This window comes from Oncorhynchus nerka, linkage group LG1, assembly GCF_034236695.1.
Source record: "Oncorhynchus nerka isolate Pitt River linkage group LG1, Oner_Uvic_2.0, whole genome shotgun sequence".
In the NCBI taxonomy this organism is placed as follows: domain Eukaryota; kingdom Metazoa; phylum Chordata; class Actinopteri; order Salmoniformes; family Salmonidae; genus Oncorhynchus; species Oncorhynchus nerka.
The window spans coordinates 27,952,050-27,973,983 of NC_088396.1; the positions used below are offsets into that span (position 1 = coordinate 27,952,050).

A 21,934-nucleotide genomic window follows, 5' to 3' on the forward strand; every position below is an offset into this window, starting at 1 on the left:
AGGAAAACACAATGAAAAAGATTAGAGAGAGGAGCCCTACGGCGCCAATTTATCAATGTTGTCTGAAGAGAAGTAGTTACACGGCAAACACACACAAAGACTGTGTCCTGTCCACCCAGCCATGGTGTGAGATGTGTGGTGAGGGACCTGCTGGCCATTGACCTAGAAACTGAGTGACAGAGGAAGTGACAGTTGTGGTCACACCAGGGGCTGGGGCTTTGGGTGTGTAAAGAGCTTGGGGGTGTTTAAGGGGCTGGAGTGGAGGTGGGGCCAGTGGCTGAGGGGGCACGGGGATGTCAATCTCAGTTGCATCATTTTCCAGAACAAAGGCCTAAGTGCCATTCTCTTTCCAGTGTCGAGGCTGAAATGATGGTGAAAAAATAATTGTGTGTTAATGCTGATTGTTTGTGCTGTCAAGATGTTATGTGCAGGACTATGTATGAGTCATTTATAAAATAAAAGGTATGTGACAAGCCTCTTGTAAGGTTCTCCCTTTAGAGTCTATAGTTCAAGATAGGTTCATGGTGTTGTAGCAGACAAAACAAAATGCCTTGATTGTCTTTCTCTAAATGCTCTGCGTTTCTATTCCAGGTGGAACGAGTCAAGACTCGCGTTACGTTGCTGTATTGCAGATGTGTCTAAAGCATGTGTGTGTGTGTTGTAGATGATGAAGCATGCGTGGGACAGCTACAGACAGTACGGATGGGGACACAACGAGTTGAAACCTCTCGCCAAGAAAGGACATTCCACCAATATCTTTGGTAAGTGCCATGGCGTTTTTCTGAACCACACACACGTAAATTCACCTTTCCTCTCCATATGTGCACACCCTCCCTCAGAAATACTGTACATGTTCATGCTTGGCCATCATCCATTAACAGTGGACCCCATCCAACCAACCCAGTCTGTCTCTGTTTCTGGGTTGTTGCTGTTGTTACTGTTCGGTTCTGCAGCTGCTTTCTGAGATAAAGCAGATCAGACAACTTGGACTGCGGCTCATTTGTGGCGTGTGTACTTTGCATGTATGCGTTTTCTGTATGGAAAATGAGAATGTCCAGTGAAGCAAATTGTCCGTAAGCTCTTGTGGTGTTTGATGAGCTGCTGTTAAATGGTGAATGAGCTGCAGTACTGTGGTGTGGTCAGTCTGTCTCTCCTGGTTCTCTGGGATGGCTGCTGGATATATATCCACACTGGGTAGTGATCTCATGTTCGTTGGCCAGAAAACAAAGTGGAGGCGAGGAGGCAGAACCCCACACTGATGAGTACCATCAGCTCACACTTCTCACTAAACCACATTATTGATGAGTCTTTCTCTCTCTCTCTCTGCTTTTGTATCTTGCTCCCCTTTCGCTCTGTCTGATTTTGAGAGGCTCTACAGACAGGACTACTAGGCTATATTGATCCTTCTATCAGTGTGTGTGTGTGTGTATGTGTGTCAGTTTGTTTGGTGTGTCTATCAGAGAGAACATGTTGGAAGAGGCTTTCAGACTCTGTGATATCTGTGCTTCCCTCGCTAGAGCCGCCCTCCTCACAGCGTCTCATATATTCTCACAATGCGTCATCTCTACGGTCTGTCTCTACAGTGCCTTCACATGTCAAAGAAAGGGGAATGATCTCTGTGTGTTTGTGCTAACCCAAGCCTATCTAAGGTTCGCCCGCTATGATAGTGGTACAGGCCTGGATTTCTAACAAGAGGATTGGGTGTCCATTGTCCTCGTGGCACCAGTCTCTGTCAGATAACCCTGTTAGTGTTGTGTAGAAACCGAAGAGCTGATGTTCACAGTAGATAGTAAAAGTTTTGAACACGGAATGGTTCACGCAGGGATAATAACAAACGCCTGTCCTTGTAATGGAGCACAATTCAGTTGAGGCTGGGGTGAGAGAGTGTGGAGCTGAGACTGAGCTAACAATACAGCAGTGTGTTCAGATGGAGGTGACGGAGTGAAGTGGTAACAGAGTTGACATCATGCTGAGTTAAGGGGTAACTGAGTTAAAGTCATGTTGGGTTAGCCCCCTAGAGACCATGTCCACGCCCCTGCGGAAATCTACTTGGCATAATAAAACAATCCCCATCTAAATCAGTCAGCTTAAGCTAGAGAAATCAGTCAGTTTAAGCTAGAGAAATCAGTCAGTTTAAGCTAGAGACTTAATGCACCGCATTGGCGATTTCGCACTTCCGCATCTGTGGAGGAAAGTGACAGAGCTAGAGTGGTGTTTGTCAGACCATGAGACATCCTGAAAATCGGTCTTCTCACAAAGTCTGTAGCGTCCGAACAGTTTGGCCTACAAAACTATAATGACCCTCCTATTTAAAGATCACAAATTCTCTGTTTTGCTCTTCGACAACCACAAGCGTCTTGGGGCTCATCTGAAGTCGGTACAGACGATCTGCCAACTTCTGTCTGTAGTGTCCGATCAGTTTTGGCTACACACTAATAATGTGAGACTTTCACGAACACGTTTGTTGTTTTTCTCTAGGACGCACACAGATCTCACAAGATTCGTCTGAAGGTCCCCCGGTACCAGTTGAAAAAATGAATTGAAGTACAGTGCCTTCAGGAAAGTTCAGGCCCCTTGACTTTTTCCACATTTTGTTACGTTACAGCCGTATTCTAAAACTTTTTTTTAAATCCAATCGACACACAATACCCCATAATGACAAAGCAAAACAGGTTATATTTTTTTGTAAATTTAGTAAAAATTAAAAACGAAAAAATACATTTACATAAGTATTCAAACCCTTTACTCAGTACTTTGTTGAAGCGCCTTTGGCAACAATTACAGCCTCGAGTCTTCTTGGGTATGACGCTACAAGCTTGGCCTACCTGTATTTGGGGAGTTTCTCCCATTCTTCTCTAGAGACCCTCTCAAGCTCTGTCAGGTTGGATGGGGAGCGTCGTTGCACAGCTATTTTCAGGTCTCTCCAGAGATGTTCGATCGGATTCAAGTCCGGGCTCTGGCTGAGACAATCAAGGACATTCAGAGACTTGTGTCAAAGCCACTCCTGCATTGTCTTGGCTGTGTGCCTAGGGTTGGTGTCATGTTGGAAGGTGAACCTTCACCCCAATATGAGGTCCTGAGCACTCTGGAGCAGATTTTCATCAAGGATCTCTGTGCTTTGCTCCGTTGATCTTTTCCTCGATCCTGACTAGTCTCCCAATCCCTGCCGCTGAAAAACATCCCCACTGCATGATGCTGCCGCCACTATGCTTCACCGTAGTGATGGTGCCAGATTTCCTCCAGATGTGACGCTTGGCATTCAGGCCAAAGTGTTCAATCTTGCTTTCATCAGACCAGAGAATCTTGTTTCTCAAGGTCTGAGAATCTTTAGGTGCCTTTTAGCAAACTCCAAGCGTGCTGCCATGTGCATTTTAATGAGGAGTGGCTTCCATTTGGCCACTCTACCGTAAAGGCATGATTGGTGGAGTGCTGCAGAGATGGTGGTCCTTCTGGAAGGTTGTCCTGTGCCTCAACACAATCCTGTCTGAGCTCTACGGGCAATTTCTTCGACCTCATGGCTTGGTTTTTGCTCTGACATACACTGTCAACTGTGGGAACTTATATAGACAGGTGTGCCTTTCCAAATCATGTCCAATCAATTTAATTTACCCCAGGTGGACTCCAATCAAGTTGTAGAAAGACCTCAAGGATGATCAATAGAAACAGGATGCACCAGGATGAAAAGTGTCTGAATCCCCTTGTCATTATGGGGTATTGTGTGTAAATATAGTTTAATTTAAAAAACAAAATCAATTTTAGAATAAGGCTGTAACATAACACAATCTGGAAAAGTCGAGGGGTCTGAATACTTTCCGAATGCACATGTTAAAATTTTCTTTTTTTAAGTAATATTTTCTTATCTCTCTCAGATATAGGACGGAAACTTCAGAACAAACTTATTTTAAAACATTTTTTTGGGGGGACTATCTGTTCCATGAAGTGAATTTGTTATTCATTGTGTTTGTATGGGCTAATAGCAGTTTGGTCTAATACCATTTTTCATCAAGTAATTGTGTATTTTTTTATTTTATTTTACCTTTATTTAACTAGGCAAGTCAGTTAAGAACAAATTCTTATTTTCAATGATGGCCTAGGAACAGTGGGTTAACTGCCTGTTCAGGGGCAGAACGACAGATTTGTACCTTGTCAGCTCGGGGATTTGAACTTGCAACCTTCTGGTTACTAGTCCAACGCTCTAACCACTAGGCTATCCTGCCACCCCTTGATACTTCAAGGGGTCTTAAAATCAAAATGACACCCCACCACCCCCCATAGACAGGGTTTAGACTGTAATGGGTTTTAAGGGGTAACAGAGTGAAAGTCATGCTGGGCTAAGAGGTAACAGAGTAGATGTCATGCTGGGTTAACCTCTCTGGGATATGTGGGACGTCGCCACCTCGCCAACAGACAGTGAAATTGCAGGGCTCCAAATTCAAAACAACAGAAATTCCTCAAACATACAATTATTTTACACCCTTTTAAATATAAACTTCTTGTAAATCCAGCCACATTGTCCGATTTCAAATAGGCTTTACGGCGAAAGCACACCAAACTATTATTTTAGGTCAGCACGTAGTCACAGAAAACCATAAAGCCATTTCCAGCTAAAGAGAGCCCTCACAAAAGTCAGAAATAGCGATTAAATTAATCACAGATCATCAGATGGCACTCACAGGACTTCATGTTACACAATTAATGTGTGTTTTGTTCGATAAAGTTAATCTATGTCCAAAAACCTAATTTGAAATTGGTGTGTTGTGTTCAGAAATGCATTGTCTCAAACAAACATCCGGTGAAAGTGCAGAGAGCCACATCAAATTACAGAAATACTCATAATAAACCTTGATAAAAGATACAAGTGTTAAGCATGGAATTATAGATAAACTTCTCCTTAATGCAACCGCTGTGTCAGATCTCAAAAAGACTTTACGACGAAAGCACACCTTGCGATTATGTTTGGTCAGCGCCAAGCCACATCAAAACATACTGCCATTTTCCAAAGAAGGAGAGGTGTCACAAAAGTCAGAAATGGCTTTGTAAATATTCACTTACCTTTGATCTTCATCAGAATGCACTCCCAGGAATCCCAGTTCCACAATAAATGTTTGTTTTGATCGATAAAGTCCATAATTTATGTCCAAATACCTCCTATAGAATATTGCTCAAACAGAAGGGGAAAATAAGAGTTACTGACAACCAAAATGAAACAGGTGGAGTTTTAGGAGGGTTTCTGAAAGACACGACTGAAAGTTGGATAGCAACAACAACTAAAACCTAAGACACCCACCATGAACGCCCACTGAATTTGCCCAAGAAGAGAAAAAATTAGAGAAAAAATAATAAAACACACCAAACTTTAAAGAAAGGAAGCAAACCAAAATGGTGGAGCAAAACAAAAACAGGGAAGAACAGACAAAGGAATGCTTTTCGTGAAATCAAATAGGGAGAGCCAACTAAAGGTGTTGACCCTCCTAATCTCTCAAGACAACTTGAGCACTTGGCCAGCCACTCTTAAATAGAACCACGGGCCAGTACCTGTGAAACATCTCCTCACTAACAAGACGCAACCAGCACAGGTGTAACACATACTGACAAACGAGGTGACATCAATCAGTGCTTCCTATGTGCTAACGAGCTGTATGTGCTGAAGTCCAACCTCAAAACATAAAGGGATAAAACAAAACCTGTAACACGTGTTACTAGAACAGTTCTCAACAGTATCACTGAGCCTGAGCCACACCTTGCAGCACTGTAAACTCAGTGCTGCAATACTCTGTCTGTGGCCCTATAACACAGAACCAGGTAAGGACAACAACAGTCTTACCACACTGCAGTTCTCTGTGGGCGTAGTCCTTACCTTGTGGTGGATGTTGTGGTATCGTAGTTTAGACTTCCAGTGGGTTTCTGAATGCCACTATAGGGTCATATCCCTAACTGAGTGCCTTGCCTACTCGCCTAACAGGAAATCATAGTCACTCAGTCAGTCCCATCAACTGAGCATTGATTGAGTTGGAAAGCGTTTGACCTGTATTCCAGGTCAGCAATCGGTTACAGAGAGCAGAGCAGCGAGGGCCGTCCTGTTTACTGTGGATGGATGGAGAACAGACGGACAAGCCTCTGATCTTTAAACACACTGACCTACTCTGGTGTTTACAGGAAACTGCTCTCCAGGGAGCACAGGGTCAGGTTACGTTGATATCAGCTGTTAACTGGACTGACAGCCACACCACTGGCCAGGCAGTCCCTCTGCAGGGCCAGGCAGACATAATACACACAACAATGTCAACAACCTTCTCATGTTTTATAAACATTTACAGCATTAATGTGGCCGTATAAGGAGATGTTATTTTATTAATCAAGCGATCTTTTTTTTTGCGGTGAAATTTGATTGCCAACACTACCAATCCAACTGGAGTCCATGTCGACAGTATTTCCAGTGCACTTAGGATCTGCTAACTCATTCATGCAATGACTCCTTATGCAGTGGTTGTCTTTGTGTAAGTGCATGACTACTTGCATTGCCTGGATGTTGAGTGTACTTTAACCAAGCCCAGTAGCGCCCACAACTGAGGATATTATGCAACCAGGGCTGCATCTTATTCCAAAAAACGTGCTCCCTCTCTTCACTCCTCATTTACTCTTCTTCACAGATCGGATAGGTTGAAGCATGGTGACTTCGCAAAGTACGGTACCCTTGTTGCATTGTGGGATTGGATGAGAGTAACGGAGACATCATATGGACACCTGCCTGCACTTCCTACAACCCTAGACAGCACAGCAGGGCTCACATTGTATTACCCTCAAACAGTAGAATCCAGGAAGTCTTCCAGGGAGCATGTCTCCCTCCGCCCCTACTCTGCTATGGTCAGCTCAGAGAGCAGTTGCCATAGCAATTGAAGGGGCAGCTGAGTTCAGGTTTGTTTGGGCACCTGGTTGTCCCTCAGACCCCAAGCTGCAAATTTAAACAGGCTTTGATCCCCAGGCCTGCTAATCAATTGCTACACTACAGACCTGCTAGCCTTCAGTGCTTTGTTTCTCTGTAATACACTACAGATCTGCTAGCCTAGCTGTTGGCACTTTGTTTTCCTATCACAACAGTCCTGCAAGGGAGGATAAATGAATTGTTAAGGTAATAAGATTATTTGTTACTACAAATTTAATAGATCATTCGATCATAAATGTTGATGCCATCCCATGGTCAACAGCTCCCTTTGCTTCCTCCTCAGTTTGCAGCCCGTTAGTTAGTTGTTTTTCAGCATGTAGGTCATGTCTTTAAATGATCGATTTCCAGTAGGGATGTTAACCGTTAATCTGTTAGCCTCCAAAAAATACATTTGAACGGTTATGCTTAGCGATCTATAAGTTAATTTACATAATTGAATGGAATTAAATTGCCGCCTATATTTTCGTTAGTCGCCATGAATCTTATTTAACACATGCGCACAGCATACAGAGCCTAGTTTCGCTCTAGCTGTTACTGGAGCGAAACGTTATTTTAGAAGCCCAGTCATTGCGCAACAAATAACAATTAGAAATGTAATTGCGTGTTAACTGTTTTGATGGCCACATTTAAAAATAGCTACTATTTTAAATTCTCAATCTCAACTGGTAATTAAAGAACGCCTTCCATTCGCCATTCTGGTGCTATAATCAGACCCATGCTGTATCACATCCGGCCGTGATTGGGAGTCCCACAGGGCGGCACACAATTGGTCCAGCATCGTCCGGGTTTGGTTCTGGTCGGCCGTCAAATAAGTCAAATAAATAAGAATGTGTTCTTAACTGACTTGCCTAGTTAAATAAAAAAAGACCGCCTGCCTTCCTGCCTTTAGGACAAAGACTGCTTTTATTAGGGCGGAGTCAAGACCATCTCGTCGTTGTATACATTATCTCTGGCTATAGTCAGCGGTAATGTAGGCAGGCTATCACCACCACTTTTCAATGTGTGCTTAAGGCAGTATAGTTGTTTGAAACCTGATTTTTCTTTACATGAGGCATGTCTTACCTTGCTTCAAAGTAGCATAGCCAAATCCAACCATAGAAATGTGAAGGACATTACTGCTCTCCTCTTCTATTGGTTTTCATAACAACTTTCTTTCATTGTCCAGTTGCCAATTTAGGCACAATCCTAGTCCTATTAGCAACCCATCCTAGTTGCTGCTATTAGATTCCCCATGTTTTCTAACAGAGATGTTGATATCTGTCACATATGGAACTGCTCTCATTAGATGTGCTGTTTAGCACAGTGTTTTCCCAAGAATTGCATTTTGGCAAATGTTTGAAATGTACATTTTATCAGCTGCTTCATTGCAGGTTCAATAACAGGCTAAAGCCTTTTGACAGTAAGACAATAGGCTTGCTATTGCTGCATGTTTCCATTAACCCTTGTGTAGTCTTAACATTCTGTGTACTCCCCTTGTCCTGAGGGTAAAAAATTACCCACCTTCACCAAACCCCTAAAATAAAGCAGCTTAATTGAATTTTAAACCCCAAATCTATTTTGCATGAAGAAACAACCTGTCATTCATCACCAACTTTGTGAATATCTGGGTTTTCCCTCTTCACAATGCAGAAAGACTGCATTTAATCAGTGGACACCACTCGTTTTTATTACGACACAGCTGTCATAATTGTTTTCTTTACTAAAGTAGAGGATTATTATTATTAGTGCTAAAGGTACTGCATAGCTGTAAACAACTCTTTTTTTTGCAAGATATATCACTTGTATAGCCTAAGAAAGTAGCAGAAATGTGCAGAAAGTAGTTTTGAATGCATTTTATTGAAGGGAAACAAACATTTTTGTCAACAAAGTGATATATTCTTATACTGTACAATGAGGATTTAATCTACAAAATACTAGTCTTCTCCCATGTTTTAAAACTATTACCCCCACCAACAAGGTGTATAAACAACAATAATTAAGAATAAACTAAGATAAGATAATAGATACAAAACAAATACGTGAAGAACATAAATCAATCAACTCTAATTAGCACATGTAGGACAGTATGCAAGTTTGTGTGCATGGACTTTGCAGATGTATTTCTCACATGTGCAGCACATAGTATTTGTGTTACAGTCCTTCTTTGGGGGGCAGAATTGTCATCTCCTCCTCTTGCCTGCTGCAGCCTCAGGTGGATCAGGACAAGATTCAGCCCCCTGAACAGCTTTCACAAGTGCTGCAGAGGCTGCTGTGCCGGGGAGGCGCTCCCTTCTTTGAATGTGTGGGGTTACTAGTGCCTTTCCCAGCTGCTCAAGGAACACCCTCTTGTTCCGCTTATCAGGCATCCAGGTAGGGTTGATCTTGTTCCATATCACAAAGGCTTTGTATGAGGACACATCAATGATGTTAGGGAAGATGACCAGGGGCCAGCAGGCAGTCATCCTCCTGCAGCTGTAAGTTCCAATCACCTTGTCCAAGTTGTCCACGCCTCCTTTGTTGTGGTTGTAGTCCAGGATGATGGCTGGCTTCCTGTCCTCATGATCACTGATCTCAGACGTTTTGTGCAGTGTGCTCAGGAGGACCACATTATTTTTCCTCTTTGGGAGGTAAGAAACTAGAGTGGTGGTGGGGGTGAAGGCAAACTTTGAGAAGGCCTCTCTCCCCCTTGTTGCGAGGAGTGCAGGGGGGAGCTCAAGCTTGTTCTTTCTAACTGTGCCAACCATCTTCCTCTTCAGGAGCTCCTGGCGGAGTCCAATCAGTAACATACATAATCTCAATTTCTCTCTCTCTGTGTGTGTGTGTGTGTGTGTGTGTGTGTGTGTGTGTGTGTGTGTGTGTGTGTGTGTGTGAGAATTATTTTATAACTGCTGGGTCAAAAATGACCCTAAGACAATCTTTGTACCCTGCTGGTGTACAGCTTTCATGGAAATATGAACAATGGCGATGTTTCACTTTTTCTAATGTTGGGGTCACTCTAGGAAAAGTCATCAAATTTCAAGTTGGAAAAAATATAATTTAGGGGGGTTTCTCTGCTGTTAAACATAGTGGCAGGTCATTTTTTACCCTTAAGACAACACAAAGGTCAAGGCTCTTAATGTAAAATGTATGTTCCTTGTATGTATGTCTAGTATTTTGTTGGTCACCTCATTTTACTGGTTGAAAATGTTTTAACCGTTTGTTGACCGGTTAACGAGGGTCGGTTAGTCGGCAGCAAAATTGACCGAAATTTGCATCCCTAGTTCCAAGGGCGGAATAGCACACTGGGCTGTGAGGGCTGTGAAACGGCGCCATTGCAACATGCAACAGTGAGAGGTCTAAATCACACACACAGCATGACCGGCAGAGGAGAAATGAGGAGAGGAGAGAGAGGAAAACCTAGAAGTGGATGTCTGATAATGGGATTAAGAACTAAAGAGGATCATTCAGAACCCAGAGGGCTGAGCATGTCCGAGGAGAGAATACACATACCATCCACTGTCCAGAGGGAGGAGGGAGAAAACAGGGAAAAAGAGGGGGAGAAAGGAGGGAGGTGCTGAGCAAATGCATTTGATGGAGAGAAAAACATGATGGTGATGAGATGTGGAGGGACAGAGAAGTAGAGAAAGATGTGGAGAGAATATGAAGCAAAATGAGGAAGAGGGAGGGAGGGAGAACTGAGGTGTCTGTGTTCAGATGGGATAAGATCTGGATAGAATTCACCGATGGTAATGTATGGAAGACCTCTGGAAAATACAGGGAGGAATGTTCATCATACAATATGAATCAACTGGAGAAAATAATCCACTACAGTTACGCCACAAACAAGGATGGTTGAGCCAGGTTTCACAGAACAACATAGGATGTAATCGGTAAGACTTCAGCATTCTAAACTATTCCTACAGTGGCTCTAAACATGAGCAGCTATTATGACAGCGATGGATTCCTCCAATCACGCCTCGGGGGACTTGGGATTGACAAGACTAAGGCCCTCCCCCAAGTGTTATATTCTCACCTCTCCTCCTCAATATTCATAAGCTCACTACACTATTCCTTTTCCTATCAGCCCCCCTGTCGGAGCACTGATAACATCTCCAATTACACATATACTCTTCTGCTGATTGTCAAACTGTGTTCCCTGGGTGGCTAATATCTTCCTAATGAACAAAGTAATTTCCTTGTTGGTCGACCGTGTTGAAGAGCGTGAGAGAGGGAGCGTGTCTTTGCTCTTGCGGGAAATGATACAGCAGTGGTGATATTAGCTCTCATAGTCTTACAGCTTCCGAGACCTGTTGGGCTGGGCTCTGCTTTTCTGTGTTTTGGGGTCAGTGGGATGGATGCTTTAAGAACTGTGGCAGTGGATGAAGCAGTGTTTTCTGTAATTAAATGGATTAGCCAGCAAAATAGAAAAAGTATCCAGCCAGGTAGTTCCTGGCTGTTGGGGTCCGTGGGGGCATGCAGAACAAGCTCTGTTTTGGTGTCCTCTGGCACATTCTAATGCATTGATTCCATCCAAAATACACAGCTAAATTATTGAATACTTTAACGACTTTACCTCCCAGATTGGTCAAATTAGTTGTGGTATTGTGCAGAAAGAATTTACAATTAAAATGACTTAAAATGACAATTAAAATGTGTTAATTCAGTGTGTTAGTTGTTTTGGATATTGTCTAGGCCTATCTTCTAAGTAAGAAACTTTTTTAAACATTAAAAGCCTATTTAGTTTTACTGCAAGATATGATTTGCCACAATTATGTTTGTTCTTCAAATTATGTATTTTATTGTCTGCTGCTGTGGGCACTTAGGGTAAGGAAACCAATGTGTCGTTTTTTAAATTTGGGTCAACTATCTCTTTAACAGTTTGACCTGTCAATCAATCACTGTGGGTGGGATTTTGAGGGAAGGCAGTCGATTAGTAATCTAGTCAGAAATTTAGTTTATTGTGGCAAAAACCTAAGAAAAAATGTTGTGTTCAAGTAAACATGGAATTCCATTTGAGAAACAATATTGAATAGCAGGAAATGGTTTTAAAAAATGCAAACATTTTTAGGGGGATGTCCCCCAGACCCTCCGCCAGATTTTGCACCCCCAGTTTTTTTAGAAGGCAGGAACTCATGAATAGACCTACAGGTATGATTGAAATGAAAAATTAAGCAGATGTTAAACATGGCCTACACAGAAAGCAGCAGTTGACTACTCCATTGCCGTCACTTTAATCAAATCAGTCGGCCTATATCAATGTCTTTAGTAATACCATGTAAGTATCATGCTTTTATAACTTTCAATCTTTTTTCATATTTTGGACCAGATTGGGGCTCACTCTCCACTACCTATTGTTCCTGCAGTGAGGATTCAACATTTTCATCAAATGTTTTCATGATTTATCAGCAGATAATCACCAAAAAGCAGAACTAGTCTACCAGTATGCAAATTAAAAATAACACAGGTATCAAGAGGCCAGACAATGAGTCTGTTATCGGCTTTAGCTGATAGTTGGCGCTTATGGAGTGTGGAGTGTGGAGGGACGATGTGGTGGTGATGACTTTATAATGACAGCTGGAGGATCCAGAGACACTTATCTCCGCTGGAGAGTATGGAGGAGGGAGATGAGGCTGAACCTAGTGGTGAGGCTAGTTAGAGCAGCTGCCAGCCTGTATCACATTCTCACTAAGGGCTGAGGAACTCCCCAGTCAATACCTGCCCGGCACTCAGAAATGAGCAGACACCTCCAATAAGCCAGCACGCTCTAACTCTCTCTCTCTCCAGGGAGTTGGGGGTGTGTGTGGTGCACTTCTCCATTTATTCATGTGTTGGTTTGTTTGAGCGTTTGTGTGTGTGTGTGTGAGATATTTCATGTCAATCCGTAATGAAGTAGTACATTCGTGCAGGACTACACAATAGTGAGTACTGTGCCAGTTGTAAACACCCGTCTGTTTGGTGCATTAGTTCTGTAGCATACAGTGGGTTTCTAGGCGTGCGTCTTACATGGGCTCTGTCCTTGTCAAGTGAATTGGGGTCATCTAAATCCTCCAGTCCCTTAGAGAGGAGTGGATGTTTGGGAAGGAATTGTTGCATGTGGCCTTGATTAACATCCAGTGTTTCTTCATTTTTCCCAGTGCTGCTAGGGAGTTTGGGGGTCAGCATGGACCTGCTGGCAGCATTAGAGAGAGACACCATGAGAAAAGAGTCTGCATCCAAAAGAGCTCTGGTCAAAAGAGTGCACTACTGTATATAGGGAATAGGGGGCAAGGGTAGAGACTGAAGCTAGCTCTGCTCCCTCCCAACAGGATGTTGTCACATTTTCTTCTCCGCTCCTCCAGCTCTCCACTTCTCCCCTATTCCCAGCATTTCACTCCGGTTAAACTTTTAACAGGCAGGCTGATGCTAAATTGGACGGCAGGCAGGAAAGCAGACTGATTTGCCGGCTGCTGAGTCCACTAGGAATGCGTATAAGCCTCTCAAACACAGCGGAGGAAAAGGGAGAAAGAGAAAGTTAGAACTTTAATGACAGCCTAAAGGAGCACGAAATTAGCTTTTTCTCTCCGCCTAATGTTTGACAACACATCAAATGTGTCAAGAGAGGCTGTGTTCTTCTGAGTAACTCTACGAACAATTGGATGGGCCACTCAGGAGCCAATTCCCCACAACTCTGTGCAGCTCTGGAGTTGATAACATTTTCTATAAATATTAGTACTAACGACTTGAGGGGGCCACTTGAAGATGGTACAGGACGTCATGTTCAGAAGATCATGCAGGGAAAGACATTATGGAAGAGGAAGGAAGAACATGTACTGCTGCTGCTCACCACAGTGTAGGTGTCCCTAAAACAAGGCCTCACTCACATTCACTCGCTCACATTCATATTTACTGAGCGTGTAGCTTAGTAAATATTCATCAGGCCACTTATGGGGACTGGCTGGTCTCACAGCACAGAACCCACATCACACACTCCCTCTGGAGATGGGCCACGGTGGGGGAAGAGGGCTTGAGAGAGAAAGAAATTGAGAGATAGAGGGAGAGAGCGAGAGACATGGAGAAGAAAGAGAAGCTCCAAAAAGCAAAACTGTTTTAGGCAGGGGCCAACAGAGCTAGGAAGGGGAGGCACCTCACCTTTTTAATGGAAAGAACATTGGTGTGTCCTAGGTCGGAGATGAATGTTCTCCATACTGAGAGTGATTGCATCTTCCGGAGGTGTAGTTATCACCAAGACTCAAAGTCTACACTGAGAGACTGGATGTGAGAATGGGTTTTCTCCGGGTGTGAAAAGTCTACTTGTCAGCAGATGCGAACTCTTAACACACACACACACACGCACACTTCCATTCTCTCCCACGCACATGCACATTACGTGCACACACTGAGTTTAAAATCCAGAATCTCAGCCTACACAATCCTGATTTATCCAGTACTTTAGTCAATGGTTTAGCCTACTGTATGTCAATACATGACTAGCAAAATAGGTGAAAGGTTAATTGTACCCTGTTTCTAATAAAACAGCCATAGACCTAAAAGAGCCGTATCAAATATTATTTCCATAAGTACAGTCCCTGGTAAGGTGCTTTCCAACTAGAGATACCCTGGTTTCCCCTTTCAAAGTCCTTGAGCTCGAAGTTGGGCCTTGATAGATTAACATAATCACTGTGAGATTATACTGTTTTCAGTACCTCCATACCGCTGGTGTTTAAAGGATCTAGTGACCTTTCTTTTCTTCAGCTATGCCACTGTACTGAATGCACTGAAGTCTCCACACACAGTTCTCTTTGGCTGAGCTTGTGTATTCCCCAAGTAGCTTGCTAACTTTGCTCAACTATCCAGAAACTTTCCCACTCTTGGCCTTCAGCAATAGAAGTAATTTGTTGACATTTTACACAAGATATGGTAATCTGAGAGGGGCCTGGTACACTTAAAGGAACACAAATTGGACATTACAAAGGCTTCTGTAGAGAGATGGAGCGCCAATGGAAAGCCAGAAGGCAAGTCTTCCCCATGATTAGACGTTTGAAGCCCACATGATCTCTGCTTTAGTCGTGAACATCAATAATTAGGAGTTTTTCATAGTTCTCCCTCTTTTAAAAATTTTAAATGAGAGAGTGAAGAAGAGCTTTCAGCAAGAAAGTCCCTCCACCACCCAAAAGAGTTATCAGATGACTTATCCGATGTAATCTCCAATGTAATGTTCTCAGACCTAAGGCATCCAGCAAACTCTGGTCATTATTGATATTTTCACTTTCCGGGTACAACAATATTAGACGAGCAGAAAAAACGAATGTCTGTAAATCCTAATTGGGATTCCCAGCTCTACCCATTTACACACAATGCCCCATAATGACAAAGTGAAAACATGTTTTGCAAATGTGTTTCAAATTATATACAGAAATATCTCATTTACATAAGCATTCACACCACTGAGTCAATACTTTGTAAAAGCACCTTTGGCAGCAATTACAGGTGTGAGTCTTTCTGGCTAATTAAAATATGTATAAATATTTATAGTTTTTTTTAAACCTTTATTTATCTAGGCATGTCAGTTAAGAAGAAATTCTTATTTACAATGACAGCCTACCTCAGCCAAACCCTCCCCTAACCCGGACAACGCTGAGCCAATTGTGCGCCGCCTATGGGACTCCCGATCACGGCCGGTTGTGATACAGCCCAGAATCGAACCAGGGTCTGTAGTGACGCCTCTAGCACTGAGATGCAGTGCCTTAGACTGCTGCGCCACTTTCTAAGAGCCTTCCACACCTGGATTGTGCAACCTTTGCCAATTTTATTTTCTAAATTCTTCAAGCTCTGTCATATTGGTTGTCGATCATTGCTAGACAACCATTTTCAGGTCTTGCCATAGATTTTCAAGTAGATTTAAGTCAAAACTGTAACTCAGCCACTCAGGAACATTCAATGCCATCTTGGTAAGCAACTCCATTGTAGATTTGGCCTTGTGTTTTAGCTTATTGTCCTGCTGAAAGGTAAATTCATCTCCCAGTGTCTGGTGGAAAGTAGACTGAACCAAGTTTCTCTCTAGTATTTTGCCTGTGCTTAGGTCCATTCCATTTCTTTTGGATCCTGAAAAACTCCCCAGTCCTTAACGATTACAAGCATACCATTGATGCAGCCTCAATGGAGAATATGGAGAGTGGTACTCAGTAATGTGTTGTAATGTTTGGGGCAAATTCAAATAACGTTGCATTCAGGACAAAAAGTGAATTGCTTTGCCATATTTTTTTTGCCCTTTTGCAAACAGGATAAATGTTTTGGAATACGTTTTATTCTGTACAGGCTTCCTTCTTTTCACTCTGTCAATTAGATTACTATTGTGAAGTAACTTCAATGTTGTTGATCCATCCTCAGTTTTCTCATATATATATATATTATATATGTCACAGCTATTAAACTCTAACTGTTTTAAAGGCACCATTGGCCTCATGGTGAAACCCCTAGTAGTTTTCTTCTTCTCCGGCAACTGAGTTAAGAAGGACGCCTGTACCTTTGTAGTGACTGATTGTATTGATATACCATCTAAAGTTCATTTAATAATATATATTTTTTTTTAAACTTTTTTTTTTCACCAATCTACCAATAGCTGCCCTTCTTTTTAAGGCATTGGGAAACCTCCCTGGTCTTTTTGGTTGAATGTGTGTTTGAAATTCACTGCTCAACTGAGGGACCATAGGGATAATTTGTATGTGTGGGGTACAGAGATGAGGTAGTCATTCAAAAATCATGTTAAACACTTACACAACTTGTGTGACATTAAGCAAATTATTACTTCTGAATTTATTTAGGCTTTCTATAACAAACGGGTTGAATACTTATTGACTCAATACATTTTAGCTTTTCATTTTTATGAATTTGTAAAAATTACGAAAAACAACATTCCACTTTGACATTATGGGGTATTGTGTGTAGGCCAGTGACAAAAAAAAAATCAGCATTTAAAGTGAAGGGGTGTGAATACTTTTTGAAGGCACTGAATGTCTGCTGCATAGGGACAAGAGAGCCATGAGAAATTGAGTTTTGATCAGTCATGGAAATCAAAGTGCTGAAAACATGTTGGCTCACCATTTAAAAAGAAGATTTAGAACAAGCTACAGAAGGAAAAAATAATAGCGTTTTGGCGCAGGTACAGCTGACTAGAGAAAAAATTATATTATCCAATATGGCGTAGCAGTCAGGCGTCGTGCCCCGTGCATATATATATATTTTTCTTCATATATATATTTCGTATATATATTTTAGATTTGAACCTCAATTTTAACATACTCTCCTGCAACCTGCCTCACCCAATGTGGTATGGATCTGCTATTTTCTATACTTTAGAACCGGAACCCCCAACAGAAGCTAGCCAGCTAACTAGCTAGTAGTCAGTTAGCCACTGCTAGCGGTCATCAGCTAACCTCAGCCCGGTCAACTCCTGCCAGTCTGCACAGCGCGATTCAACCCAGAGCATATCGGACTGCTTTTTCTCTACCACATCTCCGGATTCCTACAGCAAGGTCTGAACTTTTTCACCTGGATCATCGCAGCTATGTAGCTGCTATCCGAGTGGCTACTCCTGGCTAACGTCTCTGTCCCGACGCAAGCACCAGTTAGCCTGGAGCGAGCCTCGTGCTAGGGCCATCTCCCGGCTACCTGAAGAGGCCCATCAGACACTTCTTGGGCAACAATACCTATTCTGCCAATTGGCCTGGACCCCTTTTACTGCTGACACGGAGCCCTGCCGATCCATCACGACTGGTCTGCCGATGTAACCGTCCGAGGGGGCTTCAACAGACTCTTCCGTCGCGACGTCCCCCTAAGGCCCGCCCGCTAGCCCCGGCCCGCAAGCTGTCTGAATCGCTGTGTCTCCAGCTCGCCTAGTTACTCTCTGGACCCTATGATCACTTGGCTACACATGCCTCTCCCTAATGTCAATATGCCTTGTCCATTGCTGTTTTGGTTAGTGATTATCTTATTTCACTGTAGAGCCTCCAGCCCTGCTCAATATGCCTTAGCTAGCCCTTTTGTTCCACCTCCCACACATGCGGAGACAAAACCGATCTCATCGTCACTCAATGCCTAGGTTTACATCCACTGTACTCACATCCTACCATACCCTTGTCTGTACATTATGCCTTGAATCTATTCTTCCGCGCCCAGAAACCTGCTCCTTTTACTCTCTGTTCCAAATGCACTAGACGACCAGTTCTTATAGCCTTTAGCTGTACCCTTATCCTACTCCTCCTATGTTTCTCTGGTGATGTAGAGATTAATCCAGGCTCTGCAGCGCGTAGCTCCACTCCAATTCCCCAGGCGCTCTCATTTTTTAAACTTCTGTAACCGTAAAAGCCTTGGTTTCATGCATGTTAACATTAGAAGCCTCCTCCCTAAGTTTGTTTTATTCACTGCTTTAGCACACTGCCAACCCGGATGTCCTAGCCGTGTCTGAATCCTGGCCTAGGAAGGCCACCAAAAATCCCTAACTACAACATTTTCTGACAAGATAGAACTGCCAAAGGGGGCGGAGTTGCAATCTACTGCAGAGATAACCGGCATAGTTCTGTCATACTATCCAGGTCTGTGCCCAAACAATTCGAGCTTCTACTTATAAAAATCCACCTTTCCAGAAAGTCTCTCACCGTTGCCGCTTGTTATAGAACACCTTCAGCCCCCAGCTGTGCCCTGGACACCATATGTGAATTGAATGCTCCCCATCTATCTTCAGAGCTCGTACTGTTAGGTGACCTAATCTGGCACATGCTTAACACCCCAGCCATCCTACAATCAAAGTTAGATGCCCTCAATCTCACAAATTATCAAGGAACCTGCCAGATACAACCCCAAATCCGTAAATACGGGCACCCTCATAGATATCATCCTGACCAACCTGCCCTCTAAATTCACCTCTGCTGTTTTCAACTAGGATCTCAGCGATCACTGCCTCATTGCCTGCGTCCGTAATGGGTCTGCGGTCAAACAAACACCCCTCATCACTGTCAAACGCTCCCTAAACACTTCAGCGAGCAGGCCTTTCTAATCGACCTGGCCCGGGTATCCTGGAAGGATATTGACCTCTTTCCGTCAGTAGAGGATGTCTGGTGTCACGAACCGGCTCAAAGCCCGTAACAAAGGGAGACAACGTGGAGATAAGGAGTAGCAAAACATATATTTATTAACTAAATAACTAAGTATAATATACAATGGTGTGTGTAATCAGTAATCAGTAGTGTAAGTGAGTGTTTTGCATGCATGAATGTGATAAAGCAGGGTGTTGAAAGGTGCCAAAGCAAACAAACAAAAGGCCACCAAGAACCACAACACAATCTACAAAGTTGTCTGCATGGAGAGAGTCTCCTCCATGAATGTGGAAGAGGTCTATTTATCCTGGGAGACACCTGGCCCAGGTGTTTCCCATGTAGCTGACGACCCTCTGCACTCCGCCCACCGGCATCCTAATAAGGAAACAAGAACAAAGACAGACTACGGCAGACAAGAGTGGGAGGGTCGTCACACTGGTCATTCTTTAAAAGTGCTTTCCTCACCATCTTAAATTAGCATGCCCAATTCAAAACATTTAGAACCCGGATCAGATGACCAGCACAAAAACATCCTGCAGCTCTGCACCCCCCACAGCAACTTTCCCAAGCCTCCCCATTTCTCCTTCACCCAAATCCAGACAGCTGATGTTCTGAAAGAGCTGCAAAACCTGGACGCCTACAAATCAGCAGGGCTAGACAATCTGGACCCTCTATTTCTAAAATTATGCGCAGCAATTGTTGCAACCCCTATCGCTAGCCTGTTCAACTTCTCTTTCGTATCGTCTGAGCTCCCCAAAGATTGGAAGGGGGAGACACTCTAGACCCAAAATGTTACAGACCTATATCCATCCTACCCTGCCTTTTCTAAGATCTTCAAAAGCCAAGATAACAAACAGATCACAGACTATTTCGAATCCCACTGTACCTTCTCCACTATGCAATATGGTTTCCGAGCTGGTCATGTGTGCACCTCAGCAAAGCTCAAGGTCCTAAACGATATCATAACCGCCATCGCTAAAAGACAATACAATACTGTGCAGCTGTATTCATCAACCTGTATTCATTCTATATTTTTATCGGCAGACTCAACAGCCTTGGTTACTCAAATGACTGCCTCTCCTGGTTCACCAACTACTTATCAGATAGAGTTCAGTGTGTCAAATCGGAGGGCCTGTTGTCCGGACCTCTGGCAATTTCTATGGGGGTGCCACAGGGTTCAATTCTCGGGCCGACTCTTTTCTCTGTGTATATCAATGATGTCGCTCTTCCTGCTGGTGATTCTCTGATCCACCTCTACGCAGACAACACCATTCTGTATACTTCTGGCCCTTCTTTGGACACTGTGTTAACTAACCTCCAGACGAGCTTCAATGCCATACAACTCTCCTTCCGTGTCCTCCAACTGCTCTTAAATGCAAGTAAAACTAGATGCATGCTCTTCAACCGATTGCTGCCCGCACCTGCCTGCCCATCCAGCATCACTACTCTGGTCGGTTCTGACTTAGAATATGTGGACAACTACAAATACCTAGGTGTCTGGTTAGACTGCAAACTTTCCTTCCAGACTCACGTTAAGCATCTCCAATCCAAAATCAAATCTAGAATCGGCTTCCTATTTCGCAACAAAGCATCCTTCACTCATGCTGACAAACATGCCCTCGTAAAACTGACTATCCTACCGATCCTTGACTTTGGCGAAGTCATTTACAAAATAGCCTTCAACACTCTTCTCAGCAAATTGGATGCAATATATCACAGTGCCATCCGTATTGTCACCAAAGCCCCATATACTACCCACCACTGCGACCTGTATGCTCTCGTTGGCTGACCCTCGCTTCATATTCGTCGCCAAACCCACTGGCTCCAGGTCGTCTATAAGTCTTTGCTAGGTAAAGCCCCGCCTTATCTCAGTTCACTGGTCACCATAGCAGCACCCACCCGTAGCAAGCGCTCCAACAGGTATATTTCAATGGTCACCCCCAAAGCCAATTCCTCCTTTGGCCGCCTCTGCTGCCAATGACTGGAACGAGTTGCAAAAATCGCTGAAGCTTTAGACTCATATTTCCCTCTCTAACTTTAAGCATCAACTGTCAGAGCATCTTACACATCATTGCACCTGTACATAGCCCATCTGTAAATAGCCCATTTGTAAATAGCCCATCCAACTACCTCATCCCCATATTATTTATTTATTTTTCTCCTTTGTAACCCAGTATCTCTACTTGCACATTCATCTTCTATACGTCTATCACTCCAGTGTTTAATTGCTAAATTGTAATTACTTCGCCACTACGGCCTATTTATTGCCTTACCTCCCTAATCTTACCTCATTTGCACACACTGTATATAGACTTTTCTATTGTGTTATTGACTGAATGTTTGTTTATCCCATGGGTAACTCTGTGTTGTTTGTGTCGCACTGCTTTGCTTTATCTTGGCCAGGTCGCAGTTGTAACTGAGAACTTGTTATCAACTGGCCTACCTGGTTAAATAAAGGTGAAATAAAAAATACAAAAAATTAAGAAATATGCAACTCTAGATTTTTTTTACCCCATCACTAGCATTTGGTGTAATCTTGAACCCAGTAGCAAGAAAGACTCTGATCAGGCCTACTGTGTTGTTACGAGTCCCACTGTGTTCTGGTTACATGCGCTGGTGTTATAGCCCTGTGGAGCTAACAGCAAACCCTTTGGTAAGAGAGATCTATGACGTATGGCTTTAATCTAGTCATTAGCATTACCAGTTTCACTGTGTTCTTAGTGGGATGGAGCCTCAAGTGTGTCTGGCTTGGCCAGCGCCTTACTGGTGATGACTGGGGGATTAACTGCAGGCCCCACACCAATCTATGAATGTAGGGTCAGGTCCTCCGTGAAGGCCCAGTCAGAGATGCTCAAAGGAGCCGGCCAGTGGACAGATGCAGCAGGAGATGTTTCAATGCAGAGCCATATAATTTGAGTAGCTTGGTGGTGGGCATAGGAGGAGCGGAGCGTGGTCTGAGTTA

At 43.3% G+C, this 21,934-nt stretch overlaps 1 protein-coding gene across 3 annotated transcripts in view; it reads left to right on the plus strand.

Annotated features, from left to right (window-relative positions):
• LOC115128576 (mannosyl-oligosaccharide 1,2-alpha-mannosidase IB-like) overlaps nucleotides 1–21,934 on the plus strand; it is a 138,341-nt gene that overhangs the window by 56,987 nt on the left and 59,420 nt on the right. For all 3 annotated transcript variants that reach the window (XM_029658542.2, XM_029658522.2, XM_029658532.2), the window contains one exon: nucleotides 665–761. In XM_029658542.2, the coding sequence (XP_029514402.1) occupies nucleotides 665–761 (97 nt within the window). The remainder of the gene's footprint in view (nucleotides 1–664; nucleotides 762–21,934) is intronic.